Below are 19,739 nucleotides of genomic sequence, written 5' to 3'. Positions count from 1 at the left end.
TTGGTGTCGTCCTCCATGCCCCTTTGTGTCACTGTCCTCTCTTGTCCCCCGTGTCATCCTCTGTGCTCCTTTGTGTAGTCCTGTGTCCTCATTAGTCACCTCCTTACTTTGTGTGCTCCCCCTATCATCCTCTCCAGCCCTATATAGTCCCAGGCTCCCATTGTCTATTTACACTTGACCTGACAAAGGGGAGACCCCCAAAATCTGTCGTGAGGTTTATCAATCTCACTGGAAGTGGCGGGAATGCGTTTAAGTGAACCTCCAGACTAAAAATCTACTCAGCAGCACTGAAAAGGCTTGGTGTTTCTTTAACAGTTTCACAACATCAGAACTTTGCTTTTCTTATCCAAGCCTTATTTTTGGCTGCATAGAAGCTAAGCTCCGCCCCATCAAAGAAAACTGCCCGGGCATTTTTCCCCTGATACTGTGCAAAGCATGATGGGATTTCTGATGTTCTTGTTCTCGTTGCCTAGCAACTGGGAGGGGTGATCAGGACACAGGACAGTTGGAACTGTGTCTCATGCTCCCTGTCACCTCCTTTCAACCAAAAAGATGGCTGCCCCCATGAAATCACAAACATTTGACTGCTCTTTTAAAACAGGGTGGGTAAGAGATTATATTACCTATCTATTTTAAATTAACATAACTAATGTAACTTAACAACATTATGTTTGTTTAGGCTGAAATTCCTGTTTAAAAAAGAACCCGAGGTGGTTTCTAAGAATGATATCCGCACACAGAGGTTGGGTCTGCCTATACAGCCCAGCCTCTGTTGCTATGTAGTGTCCCCCCAGGCCCCCCCCCTCCCGCACCCTGCTATGCCCCCATAAATCACAGCTGCGCTATCGACATGCAGCGTGTCGCAGCGAGCTGTGTTTACCTATGTAGTGTCACTCTCGCCACTCCCCCCCACCTCCTGCATAGCTTTGGTCCCCGCCCGCGTCCCTTCCCTCCAATCACCGGGGAGGGAAGGGACGTGGGCGGGGACCGGAGCTATGCAGGAGGCGGGAGGAGTGGCGAGAGTGACACTACATAGGTAAACACAGCAGACCCAGCCTCCGTGTGCAGATATAATTGTTAGAAACCACTTCGGGTTCTCTTTAAGCTTAGATGCGTTTGGTCCCGGTCTGTGACGGTAAGGTCTCATGAAACCACTGGCGCTTATGTATGACTTCGCTCTTCAATCAAGAGTTTGTTTTACTTGTAGGTCTTTTATGATTAAAACATTATCACACCATTGAGGTGTTCAGTTTTTTGTCTATTCACTAGTTCATAAGTACTCTAAACCTTCTCTCCTTTACCTCAGGTCCTAGTTTGAAGGGCGATACTTATAGGTGCTATAGCCAGGAAGCCAACCTATTTAGAGGACGTCAGCAATGGCAGCTTCCATGTTTCTCTGAAGTCAAGCATTACTTTTATATATGATGCAGTTGTATGTAATAACATAGTTATTATTCTCATTAGATTTGACAGAAATCAAAGTATATTAACTAAAAGAACATCTGACCAATACCTGCATGTTACAATTTTTTGGGGGGCATTGTAGATAATATTCATTGTGAGTCAGAAATATTTATAGTCAAAGACTTTGCATACAGTTTGTTGATACCATGACAGGATGCCCACCGGCCGGGAGGAGGTGTGACAATTAGGAACGCTGAGCCGTTACACGGAGCTAGTGAGGTAGCGGGACGCAGTGAGAGGGTCACTTGGCAATGGAGGAGCAGCAGAGGGACAGCGGTCAGAAGTACTGAGTACTTTTGAGGAGAAAAGTAAACAAGCGCATGGTCCACCTGCAGTTATATACTTGGGAGAGCGCAGCAGAACTAACAAGATAATAGTGACCATGACAGGATAATACAAAGGAGGCACTCAAATGACTTCAAACTTGCGTTTATATCAAATCTCAGTAGTAAACAACATGTTTCGGGGGAAATCCTCTTCATCAGGTGGAGTGGTGACCCACAGAGGGATTGAGCACTGGCGAAGTAGGCCTGATCAGGCTTACCTACACAGTGAGCTAGCAGCCAAATCTGTGTTCATGACGGGATAATGACAATACTTGCATTACCTCCTCTATCTATACTGTGGAATTAATTAGGATTTATCTCTATAAATGGAGACAACAGATGTGTTAGTGCAATCTGTAATACTGTACATAAGTGAGTCTGTGAATCCACACAAATCGATGCTTTATTGTAAGCTCCTTCAAAAAGGATCACTGGGTTACGATCGGTGTCTGCCATTTCCATACTGCACATACATCTGCTCTGCAGCCCTTACATATACTTCAAACATTGTGGACCCAGGACAATAGGCTGCTTATTGATCAGACCAGTACTCAGCAAAGGTGCAGGCTAAAACCTCAAAGAACATTGATTAGCCAGGTCCATTTATTCAAACATCTTGGTTCAGCGTAGATCTGCTGACACCTGTGCGCTATGGATTATGCTACAAAAATGTTTTTTAAATCAGGGATACCATTTATTGGATAACTGTAAAATATTCAAAGAGTGCTAAAAAGAATTGATGTTTTCGGTTTGATCATGCAGAATACCCATATATAGTTTTGTTCAAAATTATTTAACCCCCACTGAAATTGAGTGTTTTGCCCAGTTTGACATTGATTTTGATCATTTTAGTCATCTTGTTTACAATTAAATCAAAGAGGCAATTGTAAGTCAGACAAATATAACATTTATAATGAAATAACCACAAATGTCTTTTCTGTGCTCACATCGTTATCAGTTTTATTCAACCCCCAAGTGACCTTCATTCTTAGTACTTAGTACAACATCCTTTTCCAGTTATAACAGCTTTTAAACGTGAAGCATAGCTTGATACAAGTGTCTTGCGGCCATCTACGGGTATCTTACATTCTTCATGGGTAAAAGCCTCCAGTTCAGTCACATTCTTAGGCTTGCACGCTGCAACTGCGTTCTTTAAGTCCCACCAGAGGTTGTCAATCAGATTTAAGTCTGGTGACTGCGATGGCCACTCCAAAATGTTCCAGCCTTTAATCTACAACAATGCTCTAGTGGAGTTGGAGGTATGCTTGGGATCATTGTCCTGTTAAGAGGTCCAACGTCTCCCAAGCCTCAGGTTTGTGATGGACTGCATCACATTTTCATCCAATATCTCCTGGTACTGAAGAGAATTCATGGTACCTTGCACACGCTGAAGCTTCCCTGTACCTGCAGAAGCAAAACAGCCCCGAAGCATGATTGACCCCCCGCCATGCTTCACAGTAGGCAAGGTGTTCTTTTCTTTATAGGCCTTGTTCTTCCTTCTCCAAACATAGCGCTGATCCATGGGCCCAAACAGTTCTAATTTTGTTTCATCAGTCCACAAGAACACTATCCCAAAACTTTTGTGGTTTGTCCACATGACTTTTGGCATACTGCAGTCGACTCTTCTTATTCTTTGGAGACAGCAAGGGGGTGCGCCTGGGAGTTCTGGCAGGGAGGCCTTCATTACGCAGTGTGCGCCTTATTGTCAGAGCTGAAACTTCAGTACCCGCATCTGACAATTTTTTTTCAGTTCCTCAGCAGTCACACAGGGACTTTTCTCCACTTTGCGCTTCAGGTAGCGCACAGCAGTCGAAGTCAGCATCTTCTTTCTGCCACGACCAGGTAGCGTTTCAACAGTGCCCTTTGCCTTGAATTTGCGAATGATGTTTCCTATGGTGTCTCTTGATATGCTTAAAGGATACCACAGCCCACAGGCTGTGGTAAAATAAATGCAGCATGTGTAGGGGAAAAAAAAGGACATACTCACTGCTCCCCTCGCTCCCAGCCATCGGGTCCCGCTCGTCTGCTACAGCTCCAGGTACCAGCCGACTCATCTGACCCCTGACCCGGACATACTGCACTGCGCATGTGCAGTATGTCCAATCATCTTCCCTTCTGCCGTCGCATCATGACGGCAGAAGATCGGACACTCCCCCGCCTCCTCCCTGCCCAGCGTGTGCGCTCCACTAATAAAGCTAGCGTGACATGCTAGCTGGAGTCACGCTGGGAGCGGCGATTTGGAGAGAGAGTGGAGGGGGAGTGAGTTGGGATGAATGGGAAGCGGGCACTTGATTTCATTCTGAACACAATTACGAATGTATACTAAATTCCCTAAAACCCTTTACAGCATTGGGAGTTTAATAATTTTGAACACAACTGTAGCTTAGGGTGACCCAAAACCTCTAGGAAAGTATAGGGAACTATAAAAGATAAAAAAAAACCTACTAAAAAGCAACGCTGGGTATAATTTTCATTGTTAAATCAGAAAGTATTTGCAATAATTCAGCGTTTCAACAGTGCCCTTTGCCTTGAATTTGCGAATGATGTTTCATATGGTGTCTCTTGATATGCTTAAAGGATACCACAGCCCACAGGCTGTGGTAAAATAAATGCAGCATGTGTAGGGGAAAAAAAAGGACATACTCACTGCTCCCCTCGCTCCCAGCCATCGGGTCCCGCTCGTCTGCTACAGCTCCAGGTACCGGCCGACTCATCTGACCCCTGACCCGGACATACTGCACTGCGCATGTGCAGTATGTCCAATCATCTTCCCTTCTGCCGTCGCATCATGACGGCAGAAGATCGGACACTCCCCCGCCTCCTCCCTGCCCAGCGTGTGCGCTCCACTAATAAAGCTAGCGTGACATGCTAGCTGGAGTCACGCTGGGAGCGGCGATTTGGAGAGAGAGTGGAGGGGGAGTGAGTTGGGATGAATGGGAAGCGGCCACTTGATTTCATTCTGAACACAATTACGAATGTATACTAAATTCCCTAAAACCCTTTACAGCATTGGGAGTTTAATAATTTTGAACACAACTGTAGCTCAGGGTGACCCAAAACCTCTAGGAAAGTATAGGGAACTATAAAAGATAAAAAAAAACCTACTAAAAAGCAACGCTGGGTATAATTTTCATTGTTAAATCAGAAAGTATTTGCAATAATTCAGCCTTAAAGTACCCCTGATCCGGTCTTGATATACTTTAAAATTATTTTATTACTGGTGCTGTGTGACTTTTTCACAGCACACAACACCATCCTCCCCCCCCCCCCCCCCCCCCGTGGCCCGTTCTAACAGCAATTATGATCGGGGAAGTGACAGTTCTTCCTCCCCGCTGTGCATACATAACTCCGCCCCCTCCACTTTCGTTCCATATGTGTTTCACTGCACACAGCGCAGCTTCCCTGTGCGCCGTATGCAGTGAAACACATAGGAAACGAAAGCGCCAGGTGGAGGGGGCGGAGTTATGTACACACATCGGGGAGGAAGAACTGACACTTACTTCCCGATAATAGCCAACGTTCAGCCTCAGTCGAAGACTTTGATTGAGCAGAACGGGGGTTAGAGGGGGCACAGGGGTGGGGAGGCTGATGCTGTGTGCTAGTCGCAGCACCAGCAATAAGGCAATATTAAAAGTTTAAAGGGGGGGGGGGGAAGAGGGTACTTTAAGTGAGTAACTGTGGTTTCCCATGATGCATCACTCCGAACTCTGCAAATCATCTCTTTATGCCCCTGAAGCCAGGCTAACATCTAGAACCGCTGGTGTATAGAAAGCCTATAGCTTATACATTTTACAGGCCCATATCAATCCATGCATGCAGACTATTTTGGACCTCCCAGTCCTCATTAGTGCATGGCAGGTATTGATATGGCTTATATGGGGAGAGGGCTTGGACCAGTACTACAGAACACCCAGATAGCTCATGGTGACCCAGAACCACTTGGAAAGTACAAGGGGCTAAAATAGACTACACAGCCCTTAAAGGAAACACGAGGTGAAAATAAACTGATGAGATAAACAATTATATTTATCCTTTTATTCCCAAAATTACTTTTTTTTTTAAGTATCCAAGGGTTTTATTTTATATTTAAACATTTGAAAAGTAGGTTGAATGTTTTATGGTCTCTAATCAGTGGCAGCCTATTAAGTGTACCAGACTTGAAACACATGAACTATTGACCTTTTTATATCTCTCCCTGGGAGTTTAGAAGTTGTATTCTGCCAGGAAAACGTTTATGGCTGTAATTTACTTATCAGTGATGTTTACTATATTCCCAACAAGGTACCGACAAGACAGAAGCTGTCGCTTACATACCTAAAAATTAACTCTTTCAGGCAGCAAAATTAAACAAGTAAAACAGCCTGGTTATTAATATGTTTTGTACTGTACATTCACGTTTATTTCATAATCTCATGTCACCCCAGGATACTTTGTCACTTCTAGCAAACACGACTGGTTGTTTATTCTGGGATGAACAATTGATAAGCTGACCCCAATTGTTTTCCCTGACAGAGTAAAGCTGGCCATACACCTAGGGATTTTGCGGCCTGATCGACACTCCGATTCAATACTTTTATTGAATTGGATGAAAATCAGTGCCACAAAATGTCCACCGATTGATGAATAGATTGTTTTCATGCCAAAATTGGTTGAATGCATCAGTCGGACATGCTGGAAAAGATAATTTTACATGGGGGGGTTGGGGCAGGCGGTGGTGTCCCTAGGCTGATGCCCATATTTAAATCTATTGGGAATCAGTCTGAGGTGTATGGGCAGTCTACAGATTTCTCTCTAATCAGATTCAATCAATAATTACAGAGAGATCTGTCACATGGTCGACCTGCCCATATATCACTAAAACGATAACAATAACATTTCAATAGCGCTATTCTCCCATAAGACTCAAAGCGCTTAGGCTCTCTCAGATTCAGTAGTTGGTAGTAGGATGAAGTTTTCACACGACAAAGATTATATTTCTGCAAATGCCAAACTGAACAGGTGGGGTTTCAGTCTGGATTTAAACACGTCCAGAGATGGAGCTGTCCTGATCTGCTGAGGTAAGGAGTTCCATAACGTAGGAGCAGCATGACAGAAGGCTATGGGACCAAACGTTTCCAGGTGGACTCTGGGTATGACTAGATTATTAGAACCTGCAGATCTGAGATTGCAGGGATTGCTACGCAGCTGTAACATTTCTTTCATGTATCCATGGCCCAGATTATGTAGCGATTTAAATGTCAGTAGGCCGATCTTGAATCGGACCCTCCATTTTATAGGTGGCCAGGTAAGGGGAATGCAGGACTGGTGTTATGTGGCAGTGACAAGATGCACGGGCACCTTTAAACTTCATACACACCCTAGACTAGACTCAGCAGAGGTGGCCAGTTGGGGCCGTCTCTGCCGAGAATCCAGTGTGTGTACAGCTGCCCTGAAAAATATGAGCCGTGCTGGATGTTCTAGTGTGAGCACATGGTTTCCTGCCTTACCCCGCCCACTGGAAGCTGATGTGCTCTAAGTCATTATCCCTCCTCAACCCACCATAGCAACAGAACGAAGTGGTCAGCTGTAACCCAGTAATACATCTGTACAGGACCTGAGTCCTATGGGCGACATATGTACACACCTTAACAGGAGGTGTCTGCTGTCACTGCATTAATATGGGCTCAACATGAACCAAACGGTTTCAAAGCAAAGTCTGTGGTCTCACACGGTTCTCACTTCTTTTTTGTTTCAAAAATAGTTTTTATTCAAAAAATTCTCAGCAAAGTGAACAGGTAAGACATAGAACAGAATATATAAAATATTTGCATTTTAACATAATGGCTGTTACAGGTAGCCTATTAATTCAGAATGAATTCAACAAAACAGGACCAGAGAACCCATCTCCAATAAGTCGTATGTCATTGAATTAGGTCTACATCCTGTATCCATGCCGATCCCTTCTAATGCTCAGTTTTGGGTTATCGGCTTTTTGCCAGGTTGTGTGTAACATGGATTCATTATTTTATACGTACCATGTATTGCAGAAACTTCCCTGTTTTATCGTACGTTTGTACTTTCCTTTATGTGTTTCAATAAAACATACATTGAAGATATCCCTTTTTAAAAAAAAAAAACAAAATAGAGAAGTCAAATGGTCAACGTCGCTTTTTTGTTTTATCTTCTAAAATGCATTTTACCACTTATGTTAGGCTTCCCCGGTTGAAATCAGGTTGGGAGAATCATCAGTATTTATATTTGTTTGGATAATACTAGTAGTTCTTGACTTACAAACGATATACTGATACAATACAGGCCAAATAAAAAAAAATAAAAAATCAATTGTGTGAGCAATTCAAAACATTTTTTCAAAAACCTCTTATAAAGAATATATGTATTTTTGTTAAACTGCTAAAATTCCATTTTGCTGTGCTACACTGAGGGTACAGAGGAGACTGTGTGTGAACAGAGGTGACACTGAAGGCACGGGGGCGGGGGGCATAGAGAGGGGGTTCAGGAGACAGCGACTGCACAGGGGTTTTTTATGGACAGATTCAGATTAAGAACCGCATCTCATTCATTAACAGGGGACTACCAGTGTATGCTTTACTTGCATTGAAGGTATTAAGGGCCACGTGCATTTTACTGCCTTCTAAGCTGTAGTCATTGAAACAAATGGGAGATATATATATATATATATATATATATATATATATATATATATATCTATCTATCATGTTCTGTATATATCACACACACACACATACATACGTAAGATGAAAAGAAGGAGGTGTGTTTCAGTACAGTGAAAAAAATACAACATGCAGCCCTTGTGCAGAGAAAACAGAAAAACAATGACCGGCAGGTGACAAATACAATCCTCCCGTTTAGTAAACAGTAGTTGATACTGGCCTGCATTTGATATGTTTTTAGCAATGTTTCATGTGATGCTAATTTATTCATTCTTCCTGGCCGTATCAAGGAATGTTACCAAAAGATATAGAATCAAACTCAGTCTTTTCCCAGCATCCTTCATGAGAGTCTTACAATATTTGGATGCGTCATCTAGGATGCTGATACAGTTTCCCTCCTTTTGGGTAGTATTTTAGAAAAATGTTTTTGGCTAGGACAATGGTATCTCCAGCGGGAGTAAAACTATAGGTCTTGCCATTAGTGATGAAAGCTTTCTCCACCGCAAAGACAGCTTCATTGAATGTTTCTTGGTGGAATGGTACTTCCGTATTTAGACTTTCAACCAGGCACCACAGAAAGAGACTCCAACGTTCATGATAATAATCCTTAATTAGCCCACCTAGCTGCTTGTTGGCGTAGTCCAAAATGTTTCCAGTGGGACCCCATAAAGTGATCTGATTACGGGCATTCATATCATACAAAGCAGCTTCCTCTTTGGTGCTTGCCATCTCCTTGGCTGACTTTAACCATCTGCCAAGCAAGAACTGGGGTTGGCTGGAAAGGAGATTATCAAGTTCAGGCAGAAGATCAAATACCATAAGACCTCCCGCAGTCATAAGTTTTTCGAGATCCTCATTTTCATAGGCCATCTTGATCTCTTTGTAATATTCTGTAACCAACAGCTGCACAGCTTCCCTGGTGACATCTACTAAGTCATACAGAAACGTACTACTATTTGCTAGGAAAGGAGCTGCGGAGTGCATTAACTTCCATGCTTCATAGAGGCTGCTTTGATCATAGCAGATATCTGTGTTCATTTTCAGAGATGGACGTCTAACTAATGGGCTATGATTGTGATCTTTCCAGGTCCGAGTACAGTTATAGACACTACTGAGAAGAAACTGCCAAGCAGCCCGTGCATACGGTTGTTTCTGACCATAACGTCTATCTGAATATCCAGAGATCCAATCGGTAAGATTAAAGGGCTCAGATCTCCAACCAATTTCATTCATCAACTCATATACCATGTCATTCTGCTCTATGCCTTCTGGAGTTAGTCCTGTTCCAACCATGGTAGAGTTCTTGAAGGACAAAGCTTCAAAAGGTCCTTTGTTTATACGCTCAACTTCTCCAAATAATCCATGGTTGCCACCAAAGTTATGAAGCATGCACCAAATAAAAGGCTGCCCGTAAAAAGACTCTGTGGACTGATAAACAGGCACAGTTTCTGCAAACAGGTCCAGGACAATGATTCTACCAATTGGTGCTCCGTGGAGAAGGGCCTTAACCTGTGGTGGCTTCCAGAAACCTTGAGCATTCACAAATATCCAGCCTTGCAACATCCAGATAGCGCCCGGATCCACTGTGGAAAAATAATAATAGTTACTTATTAGACATAAATTGGCAATACATATGTCCGCAAATATATTACAGTTAGTAAATAAAGGTGCTCATACATCAGACAATGTGTGGGCAGATCAACCAAGAGGCAGATCTCTTTTTGATTGAATCTGATCAGAGATAGATCTGTAGCCTGCCCATGCTCTGCAGGCTGATTCCCAGATTTTAGCATGAAATCTCTCAGGAATCAGCCTTGTGCTGCCGCTTTAGCGACCCTGGCCTCCCTAATGTAAACTGTGTCCCCCGGTGCCCCGTGCAGCATACTTTACCTGACGACATCGCGCTCCATCCTCAGTGTACATACATGCACCCACGTATTTGCCGACATAACGTGTCACAAATATGCCCACGTATATGCCAACAAACACGTGGGGCTCGTGTATGTGGACGGAGAATGGAGCACGGAGCCATCGGTGGACATTGACAGGTAAAGTATGCTGCACGGGGTACATTTTACACTAACTGGTACAGCGCCGGGAGTTCTGTTGCGTTTGTCGCTTATCCTGATATCGCACGTTGTTACACCGTGCAGAGAATTCGTGCATGTCTAAAAAAGTTTCCTGAAATAGTAATGAAACATCTTCTAAATCTAGAACATAAAACATGTCTGGTTGAAGCTACATCATATTTTTCTATGTATGTCAGCTTACTCTGATATGTTTTGGACTCCTTTAGTAATTGGATCAACCCGCAAAAGAAACAAACGAACAATCTGTTACTGAGCCACTATGTATGAGAGCAAGCTATGGCACTACATGCACTGGCAGCACTATAGTTCTGTTATTAGATTCTTGCAGTACTAGAGCCAGGGCATTGACTCAGAACACAGAGCATGGTGTAACACATTTTCCCACATTACTCCAAGAGGTGGCCAGAGCAAAGACAAGGAAGATAAGGGACTTGCTTTGATACTACCCTTCGGTTTCATAACACATACATGTGAGCACCTGTAACAAAATGCCTACAATCCTATCTGAAAAAAAAATCTACTTTTCTTACCAGTGACCATGGATTTAAATATGGCATTGCTGACTGCAGACAGATAAGAAGGATCAGAGGAGGTTGGCGTCATCTCATTGAAGGTGTCTGCATTGTAAACATGGTCCGTTCCAAACTGTCGGATTAATTCGTTCATAAATAGTATGCCAATCCTTTGAAAAAGTGGATCCTCTGGGTCCAAAAGATAACTGCAGGAGTATGTGCAGTCAAAATTGCTCCATCCACCAAGTCTGGTCACGTTGGCTTTCGGGAAAACCCTGAGTAACAAGACGAAGAAAATGAAAAACTAACTATGCTCCACTGCAGTTCTCTCCTAGAAGTTATTAATTGTACAGTTCTGCACTAACTATTTTTCTCAGCGCAAGATCTTTAACACACAGATTCAAACAGACATAATCAGCCCTATGTAAACATTTACAGACAAAAAGGAAACCAAATTATTTTTAATAAAGCTGGATGCAAGGTATTTCCTTATTGGTCATCTGCTAAGGAACAATTGAATGTAAATAAAGTACATTGGGCCTGATTCACAAAGCGGTGGTAACAGTTAGCACCCTGGGGAAAAGCCCTTTATCACGCCTAAACTCAGTTTAGGCATGATAAGTTTAGGTGTGATAAGTTTAGGCATGATAAGTTTAGGTGTGATAAGTTTAGGCGTGATAAGTTTAAGCACCAACTGCGTTAGCACCGCAATGCACAGCTGATCAAAAGTTTTGCGCTAGCAAAGTCTGGTGCACTTCGCATAGAGTTTAATGGCGCTGCTTTGCGTGCGGGACTTTGCACGCTATCTACACTTATCTAAACTTATCACGCCTAAACTTATCACGCCTAAACTTATCACCAGCGTGGTGCAATGGTTATCATGCCTAAAGTCTCTAACTGGGTTAGCACCGCTTTGTGAATCGAGCCCATTATCTTTGCCCCCAAAAAACCCCATATGCTAGATCCTCAGAGAGCATTGTGATAGCATGAAATGTGTCCTTTGAAGGACAACTGTAATGAGAGGGATGGAGGCTGCCATATTTATTTCCTTTTAAACAATACCAGTTGCCTGGCTGTCCTGCTGATCCTCTGCCTATAATACTTTCAGCCATAGACCCTGAACAAGCATGCAGCAGATCAGATGTTTCTGATATTATTGTCAGATCTGACAAGATTATCTGCATGCTTGTTTCTGTTGCGATTCAGACTCTACTACAGCCAAATAGACCAGCAGGGCTGCCTGGCAACTGGCATAGTTTAAATGAAATAAATATGGCAGCCGCCATATCCCTCTCTTTACAGTTGTTTTTGGGTCCTGGAGTCTTCTACAAGCAACATACTGCATCATCACAACACGCTGGTCCCCGGCTGTGCATTCTGGGAAGGTACCATAACTCTCCAGGTGTAGTACTAAGAAGCACTGCTATTTTCTGCTTGGTACACACCATGCAATTTCCTATCAGATAGACTGGTTGAATTGATTATTTCTGACAGGTCCGATCTAACCTCCGATTCTTTTTCTGAACGATTTTGTATAGAAATGTAAGAGTGGACAGAGGCGCCAGCAGGATAAAAGATACTAAAAAGTTTAAAATTCCTTAGGAGGTGGTGGTGGACTCGCCTCCCCGAAGAAGACAGGATACCGTCAGTTTTTATGACAACAGGTTTATTCATATACTCCAAAAACAAATAGTGCAATGCGTTTCACGGGTATATTCCCGCTTCTTCAGGCAATAAACAGATAGAAGTACACAGTATAGTCTCAAGGTCACGGTATTCTGTCTACTTCGGGGAGACGAGTCCACCACCACATCCTAAGGAATTTTAAACTTTTTAGTATCTTTTATCCTGCTGGCGCCTCTGTCCACTCTTATATTACCATTATCCACCCCTGGTGGAGGGGTCAATCCCGATCTTTTTCCTTATCTACAGAGAGCGACTTTTAATCCTGAGTGAGGACAAGTCTAATCTCCTCACCTGCCTTTACAGTGGTTGCCTAGGCGGTAACCCACACTTGTGAGTATATAGATTATATACTGCTCAAATTCCTACTCATTGTTTTGCATACTACACTATATTGGGCTTTCGGTTTCCCCTCTTTATCGATTTTGTATAGAAGTGATTGACCAGAAGAACGATCGGAAATAAGATCGGACCTGTCGGAAATAATCACTTCGACCAGTCTATCAGACCGGAAACTGCATGGTGTGTCCCGGGCATTATATAAACAATAGAAATGCAATGTTACCTGCCCATCTCTTTGCTTTTGGTACAAATATTAAAATGTTGTAACATAAAAAAAAAAAAAAAAAAGATTTAACCAGTTCAGCACCGCAGTGCCGAAAATCTCATGCATCCGAGCAACGTTCACCTCCCATTCATTCGCCTATAACTTTATTGCTACTTATCACAATGAATTGATCTATATCTTGTTTTTTCCGCCACTAATTAGGCTTTCTTTAGGTGCTACATTTTGCTAAGAATTATTTTTTTCTAAATCCATTTTAACAGGAAGATTAAGAAAGAAATGAAAAAAATTCATTATTTCTCAGTTTTTGGCCATTATAGTTTGAAATTAATATAAGCTACCGTAATTAAAACTCATGTATTTTATTTACCCATCTGTCCCGGTTATTACACCGTTTAAACGATGTCCCTATCACAATTTATGGTGCCAATATTTCATTTAGAAATAAAGGTGCATTTTTTCAATTTGCGTCCATCACTATTTATAAGCTTATAATTTTAAATAATTTAATAACATACTCTCTTGACATGCATATTTAAAAAGTTCAGACCCTTGGGTAACTATTTATTTATTTTTTTGTTTTGTTTTTTATTGTTTTTTTTTTTTTATAAAATATGTATGTGGGTAATTTTTGGTGTGGGAGGGAAACTCCTAATTTTAAATGTAAAATAATAGAATTGTTTTATTAAAAATGTATGTGGGTGCAGTTTACTCTTTGGCCACAAGATGGCCACAGTAAAAAAAGTCCTGGATGCGAATGATCTCGCATCCAGGAACTAAAGTACACGGAGAAGTTTCCTGGGGGGCAGAAATACCGCGCTCTCTCACTAGAAAGCGTCGGTTTTTCTGCGGGGAAATTGGATCGGTGAATGGGAATTATATTCCCATTCACTGATCGGGGGCTAGAGGCGGGTGCGTGCGCGGGAGTGCGCCTGATTGCGCGCACCATGCGGCAGAAGCAGCAGTGCCCATCTGGACGAGGAAGCTCGTCCAGATAGGCCGAACTGGTTAAATACGGGCAAAAGTAGGAATACAATACACGTGGATTCTTGTTCCAAGATAAAAAAACAAAACACTTTTTTCGCACACAGCTGAACTTTCATAGACCATCATTACTATCTTGGGCAGCACGGTAGCGTAGTGAATAGCACTCTCCCCTTGCAGCGCTAGGTCCCTGGTTCAAATCCCAACCAGGGCTGGATAGTGTACTGGTCAAGGGCTCTGCCTTTGACATGGGAGATCAGGGTTCAAATCCTGGCTAGGGTCAGTACCTATTCAGTAAGGAGTTCAAGGCAAGACTCTAACACTGCAGGGTTGCCTCCTGAGCGTGTCCTTATTGGCTGCAGCTCTTGAGCACTTTGAGTCCAACAGGAGAAAAGTGCTATACAAATCTTCAGACCACCACCACCACCACCACCACCACGGGCAGTTAAGTGACAAGAAAATATACTCTGTACAGCGATGCGGAAGATGTCAGCGCTATATAAATACTAAATTATAATAACCATCTTACCTCAGTAAACTTGAAGGGATGTGTCCAGCGAATGCAGGCAGCACTGTGATCATTCCAAGAGACCTCATCCTTTCCACTATCTTTGTCTGGATACAAACAATACTGGTTATTAGAACAGCACAAGACATTTTGGTTGTTTTCCTATATCCTCACAGCTTGTTCTAATGCTAAGAGAGCTTTACTGCAGCAATGTTCTGCATGTGCCCTGCGTTTCCTCCCTCTCCTACATAGCAGTTTAACCAGTGGTGTAGCTAAGGAGCTGTGGGCCCCGGTGCAAGTTTTACATGGGGCCACCAAGCACTCTATACAGAACGATTGATATGGCGCACTAAAATCTACCAAGGACAACCACAGTGTCAGAGGTGCAAGAAGGGGATGGGAAACAGTGCGTTAATGATCGCTACTATTTAAAGCATCTCTAGAAATGATTATTAACAGCGCAGGGCCAATAGAGAGCTAATATTGTGCTTGGGGGAGGGCCCCTCTGACCCAAGGGCCCCGATGCGGTCGCTACCTCTGCAACCCCTATTGCTACGCCACTGCGCTTTACCTGCATCCTTCTTCAATATTTCTTGTATCCAATCAAATCTTATGAATGGCTACAATCTGCGCAAATTCCCGTCCCATCTGTATAATTACCTCTATCATCTCTTCAGTGTGTTCTGTCATAATTTCAGCCTTCCCATGTGCATCCAACCACTAACCTCTATGCAAGAATCACCTACCCCTTTTCAAATAAGAAGGCCTTGTTTACACTGCAAGAGCTTTTTAAAGAGAACCAGAGATGAAGCACCCTCTTGTATTTTACCTTATAAATCAGTGGGAACATGACAGTAAACACCTAATCTGCCCTTTGTTTCATTGTTCTCTGTGTAATCCGACTGTTATCACGTCTGATAAGAATCCCCGACTGAGAAGTCAGGCTGCTCCGTCTAGCTTTGCTACAGAAAGATTATAGCTAAGTCTGTCTTCTGTGGTGTTATTTCAAGCCCAAGCCTGCCCCCTTGTGGCTTTGCTATAATGACTCAGCAATAATCATTCCCAGCAAAGCCAGATTTAATTGCTCAGTCTGGGATTCTTGTGACTGCTGTTAACAGACACTTTTAGCAGTGAGGAGGAAACAGAGAGCATGGTAAGTGTTTTCTCTAATGTTCTTACTGATATACATGGTAAAATACACAAGGGTGCTTCCTCTCTGGTTCCCTTTAAGGACTAGTGATTTGAAAAGCTCTTGCTAATGCTATGGGGGATTTTTAACAAAATCACATCACTCCAGTGAGAACACACACATATAGCATAACATTAGTAAGAGCTTTTAAAATCACAAAGTGCTTAGAAAAGCTCTTGTAGTGTGAACCAGCCCAGAAAAGTATATTTTGTATGCATTTCATGCTACATGCTTCCCAAACCACAATGTAACTATTTATTTGTTACACAAATCCATGGAGTGTCTTTAATGGAGTCAAATAATGAACACTTCTGGATTTATTACCATACATAAATTACACTGGTATCATTGGACCTGAAACTGAATGGAACGCTGAGCAACGCACTACTAAAACTATTCATTTTAGTGAAGTTAGGTTTTAACAGCCCAGGAATTCACTAAGACTTATAGAATGGGATATTAAACTACAGAGTAAGGACACTGAAAGGAAATGGCAGACTTGTAAACAAATTCTAAGTAAATGTTGTAGCATGTACAGGTGAAACTTGAAAAATTAGAATATCATGCAAACGTCCATTTATTTCAGTAATTCAACTTAAAAGGTGCAGCTAATATATGAAATAGGAACCATTTCAGTGTTCTCCCTAGGCTCTTTTAGCCGGGTGCTCCACCCGGCTAATTTTGGTGAGCACCCGGCTGTCATCAGCTTGTCTCCTCTTCCTATGCTGTAAGCAGAGTTGCACAGAGAAGCACCGCCCCTGCATTCCCCCACCCAGCTACTTTTTCATTCCACCCGGCTGGAAAAAAAGGTGTTTTGGATGAATTAGTTAATTACATTCTGACACTTTGGGCATGATTCACAAAACTTTTTCACTTGTTTGCACCCTATGTTACTTTTTTGAGCTCCCAAAGAGCAAAAATATAATATAATTTAGGTAAGAAAAGAAATATTGAAATGACATTAATCAGGTGCAACTTACTTTGAGTGATTATTTTGCTTGTAGATGTGCTGAAAGGTTATTTTTATCAATCAGGTGTTAAATAAGTAATTTATGAAAAGTTTTGTGAATAGAGTGCTTTCAGCCTAAAATATGGAACATTTTCACAATATTCTAATTCATCTGAGATTTAGATTTTGTGGTTTTCATAAACTGTAAGCCACAATCATTCAAATACCATATATACTCGAGTATAAGGCGACCCCCCAACTTTTCCCTTAAAAAACTGGATAAAATGTTTGATCCGAGTATAAGCCGGGGGTAGGAAATGCTACAACAACGGAGCAATCACCCACCAGCCACCAAGTACCATTGTAAGCATGTACGGTACACAGTTTCAGTCTTCAGACACACTAAAATAACCTCAGGAGGACAAGGATTCCACTCTCCAGTTCCCAAAGATATTTGGCATTTTTTTTATAAATAAATCAGATTCTGTATTGCAAAGTCCAGCAAAGTATGCAGGCTGGATCATCTCCCATTATAAGTATGCTGCCAAACATCTCTCCCTGTAATGTTCAGTAAGCACTAAATCTAAAGTGATTTAATCATACAGCCATTTAATATGACCCTAGAAAAAGAAAAATCTCACACTGCACACTGCACACAAATTCATATTAGTGTATAGTAAGTACTTTAGGCTTACCGTATATGTCTATGTATACTGCTATGTCCCATATATGCACCCCAGCATATGCAGTACAGCACAGCTCCTCTATTAATGTTATCTGCGGTGCAGCTCACCCCCGAGTGCTCCCTCTGCCACATGCAGGTGTAGAATTGTGCAGAATGCTAGGCATGGAGCGGTCACCTCTGAGTCTTTTCCTCCCTGCCAGCTGACCTCACACCAGAGGGGAGCGATGTATGCAGTTTTCGGCTTCCCACGTGCCTTTCAACATGCCACCGTTCAGAGGATGCGATCTTGCTTTTAGCTTCTCCCCGCAGTTCTCCCCGGCAGTGAAGCACATAGCGGCATAGCGTTCAATCTCCCATCCACGCAGCCTGCCGAAGTCTCGTATCGATGATGTGCGCCACTGCCTGACGTCATAGATATGGGACTCCGGCAGTCAGCGTGGATGGGAGAGCGAGCGCTCCACTATGAGCCGCCAGCGGGGAGAAGCTAAAAGCAAGATCGCATCCTCTGGTGAGCGGTGGCAGGGAGAAAGGTCCGTAGGAAGCTGGAAAACTGCATACATTGCTCCGCTCTGGTGAGAGGTCAGTTGGCAGGGAGAAAGACTCGGAGGTGACTCGCACCTTTATGCCTAGCATTCGGCACAATTCTGCACCCGCATATGGCGGAGGGAGCACTCCGGGGGTATAGGCGGGGAAGCACTGGGGGTTATTCAAAGTAAAGACTCGAGTATAAGCCGAGACCCCCACTTTTGGGCCACTTTTTGGGGTCCAAAAACTCTGCTTTTACGCGAGTATATACGGTAATAACAAATAAAGTCTTGAAATATCTTGCTTTTACAGTTTACTTTAAATAAAATTTCCCCACACAATAGTCATCATGTTGGACTATGCTGTACAGTGTACATCCTGTGACATGTATGCATGCCTTGATCAGCGGATTGAGGGTGTTTAGTGTTGCCCTGGGTGTGTGCGTGTTGCTCAGTTAGAGGCGGAAGTCGCAGAGCTAAATAAGCATCTCGCAACACTGAGACGCATACACAACATGGAGATGAGCTTGGATCTCACGATCCAGACACTGGATGGAATCGGTGAAGATGAGGTGGGTGGAGTAAAGCCGGAGCAAGAAGCAGAGGTAGCCGCTAGTTGGGTCACAGTTAGAAGGGGTAGGGGAAAAAGTGGCAGGGAGGCCAGTCCCGAGTTGTCCCTCACTAATAAGTATGCTTGTTTGCGTAATATTGGGGAGGATGATTCAGGAGTAGCAATGCTGCAGCAGAATGTAGCAACCTTAGCAACCAAGGGGCAGACTGCTGTAACGAGAAAGGGAATAGGACTGCAGCTAAGGCTAGACAGGTACTGGTGGTAGGGTATTCAATTATTAGGCGCACAGATAGGGTAATCTGTCGAAGAAACCGTGAATGCCGTACAGTCTGTTGCCTCCCGGGTGCTCGGGTTCGGCATGTAGCGGAAAGAATTGACAGATTATTGGGTGGGGCTGGGGAAGACCCAGCTGTCATGGTACACATTGGCACCAATGACAAAGTTAGTGGGAGATGGAAGGTCCTCAAAAATGATTTTCAGGTACTTGGAGATAAACTTAAAGCAAGGACCTCCAAGGTGGTGTTCTCTGAAATACTGCCAGTGCCACGCGCTACATCTGAGAGACAGAGGGAGCTTAGGGAGTTAAATAAGTGGCTGAGAAATTGGTGTAGGAAGGAAGGGGTTGGGTTCCTGGAGAACTGGGCAGACTTTGCAGTCGGCTACAGGTTCTACAGCAGGGATGGGCTGCACCTTAATGGGGAGGGTGCAGCTGCATTGGGGGAGAAGATGGCTAAACGGTTGGAGGAGATTTTAAACTAGGATCTGGGGGGAGGCGGGAGGATAAAGTCTCAATATGTAGTCAAGATAAGGTAAAAAGACAGTGGGCGCCTAACATTATGGAGGGTGGAGAGGGGGGTGGGGACAGTGTAAAGATTAAGGAGGTTGGTAAAACTTCAAGTAGCCCATTTCGTGTAAACAAAATTGGTAAATGTGTTGGTAAAAATATAAAGTGCATGGTAACCAATGCTCGGAGCCTTGCAAATAAAATAGACGAACTAGAGTTCATTCTGAATGACAA

At 43.1% G+C, this 19,739-nt stretch overlaps 1 protein-coding gene and 1 long non-coding RNA gene across 2 annotated transcripts in view; one reads left to right on the top strand and one right to left on the bottom strand.

Moving 5' to 3' along the window:
• The window catches only part of LOC137540735 (uncharacterized), a 151,382-nt gene extending 149,980 nt beyond the window's left edge, over nt 1-1,402 (top strand). Inside the window, exon 4 of the long non-coding RNA XR_011025043.1 lies at nt 1,307-1,402. This is a non-coding gene — a long non-coding RNA (uncharacterized lncRNA). The remainder of the gene's footprint in view (nt 1-1,306) is intronic.
• Nucleotides 1,403-7,508: 6,106 nt separating this feature from the next.
• The window catches only part of NAGLU (N-acetyl-alpha-glucosaminidase), a 49,222-nt gene continuing 36,991 nt past the window's right edge, over nt 7,509-19,739 (bottom strand). The window contains exons 5-7 of the mRNA XM_068261863.1: nt 14,825-14,910; nt 11,082-11,338; nt 7,509-10,044 (exon numbers count right to left, since the gene is read on the bottom strand). Of these exons, the coding sequence (XP_068117964.1) occupies nt 8,831-10,044; nt 11,082-11,338; nt 14,825-14,910 (1,557 nt within the window). The 3' untranslated portion in view covers nt 7,509-8,830. The remainder of the gene's footprint in view (nt 10,045-11,081; nt 11,339-14,824; nt 14,911-19,739) is intronic.

Source organism: Hyperolius riggenbachi, chromosome 12 (assembly GCF_040937935.1).
Source record: "Hyperolius riggenbachi isolate aHypRig1 chromosome 12, aHypRig1.pri, whole genome shotgun sequence".
Lineage (NCBI taxonomy): Eukaryota > Metazoa > Chordata > Amphibia > Anura > Hyperoliidae > Hyperolius > Hyperolius riggenbachi.
The sequence above is the reverse complement of the archived record's forward strand: the minus strand, read 5'-3'. Positions and strand labels throughout refer to the sequence as shown.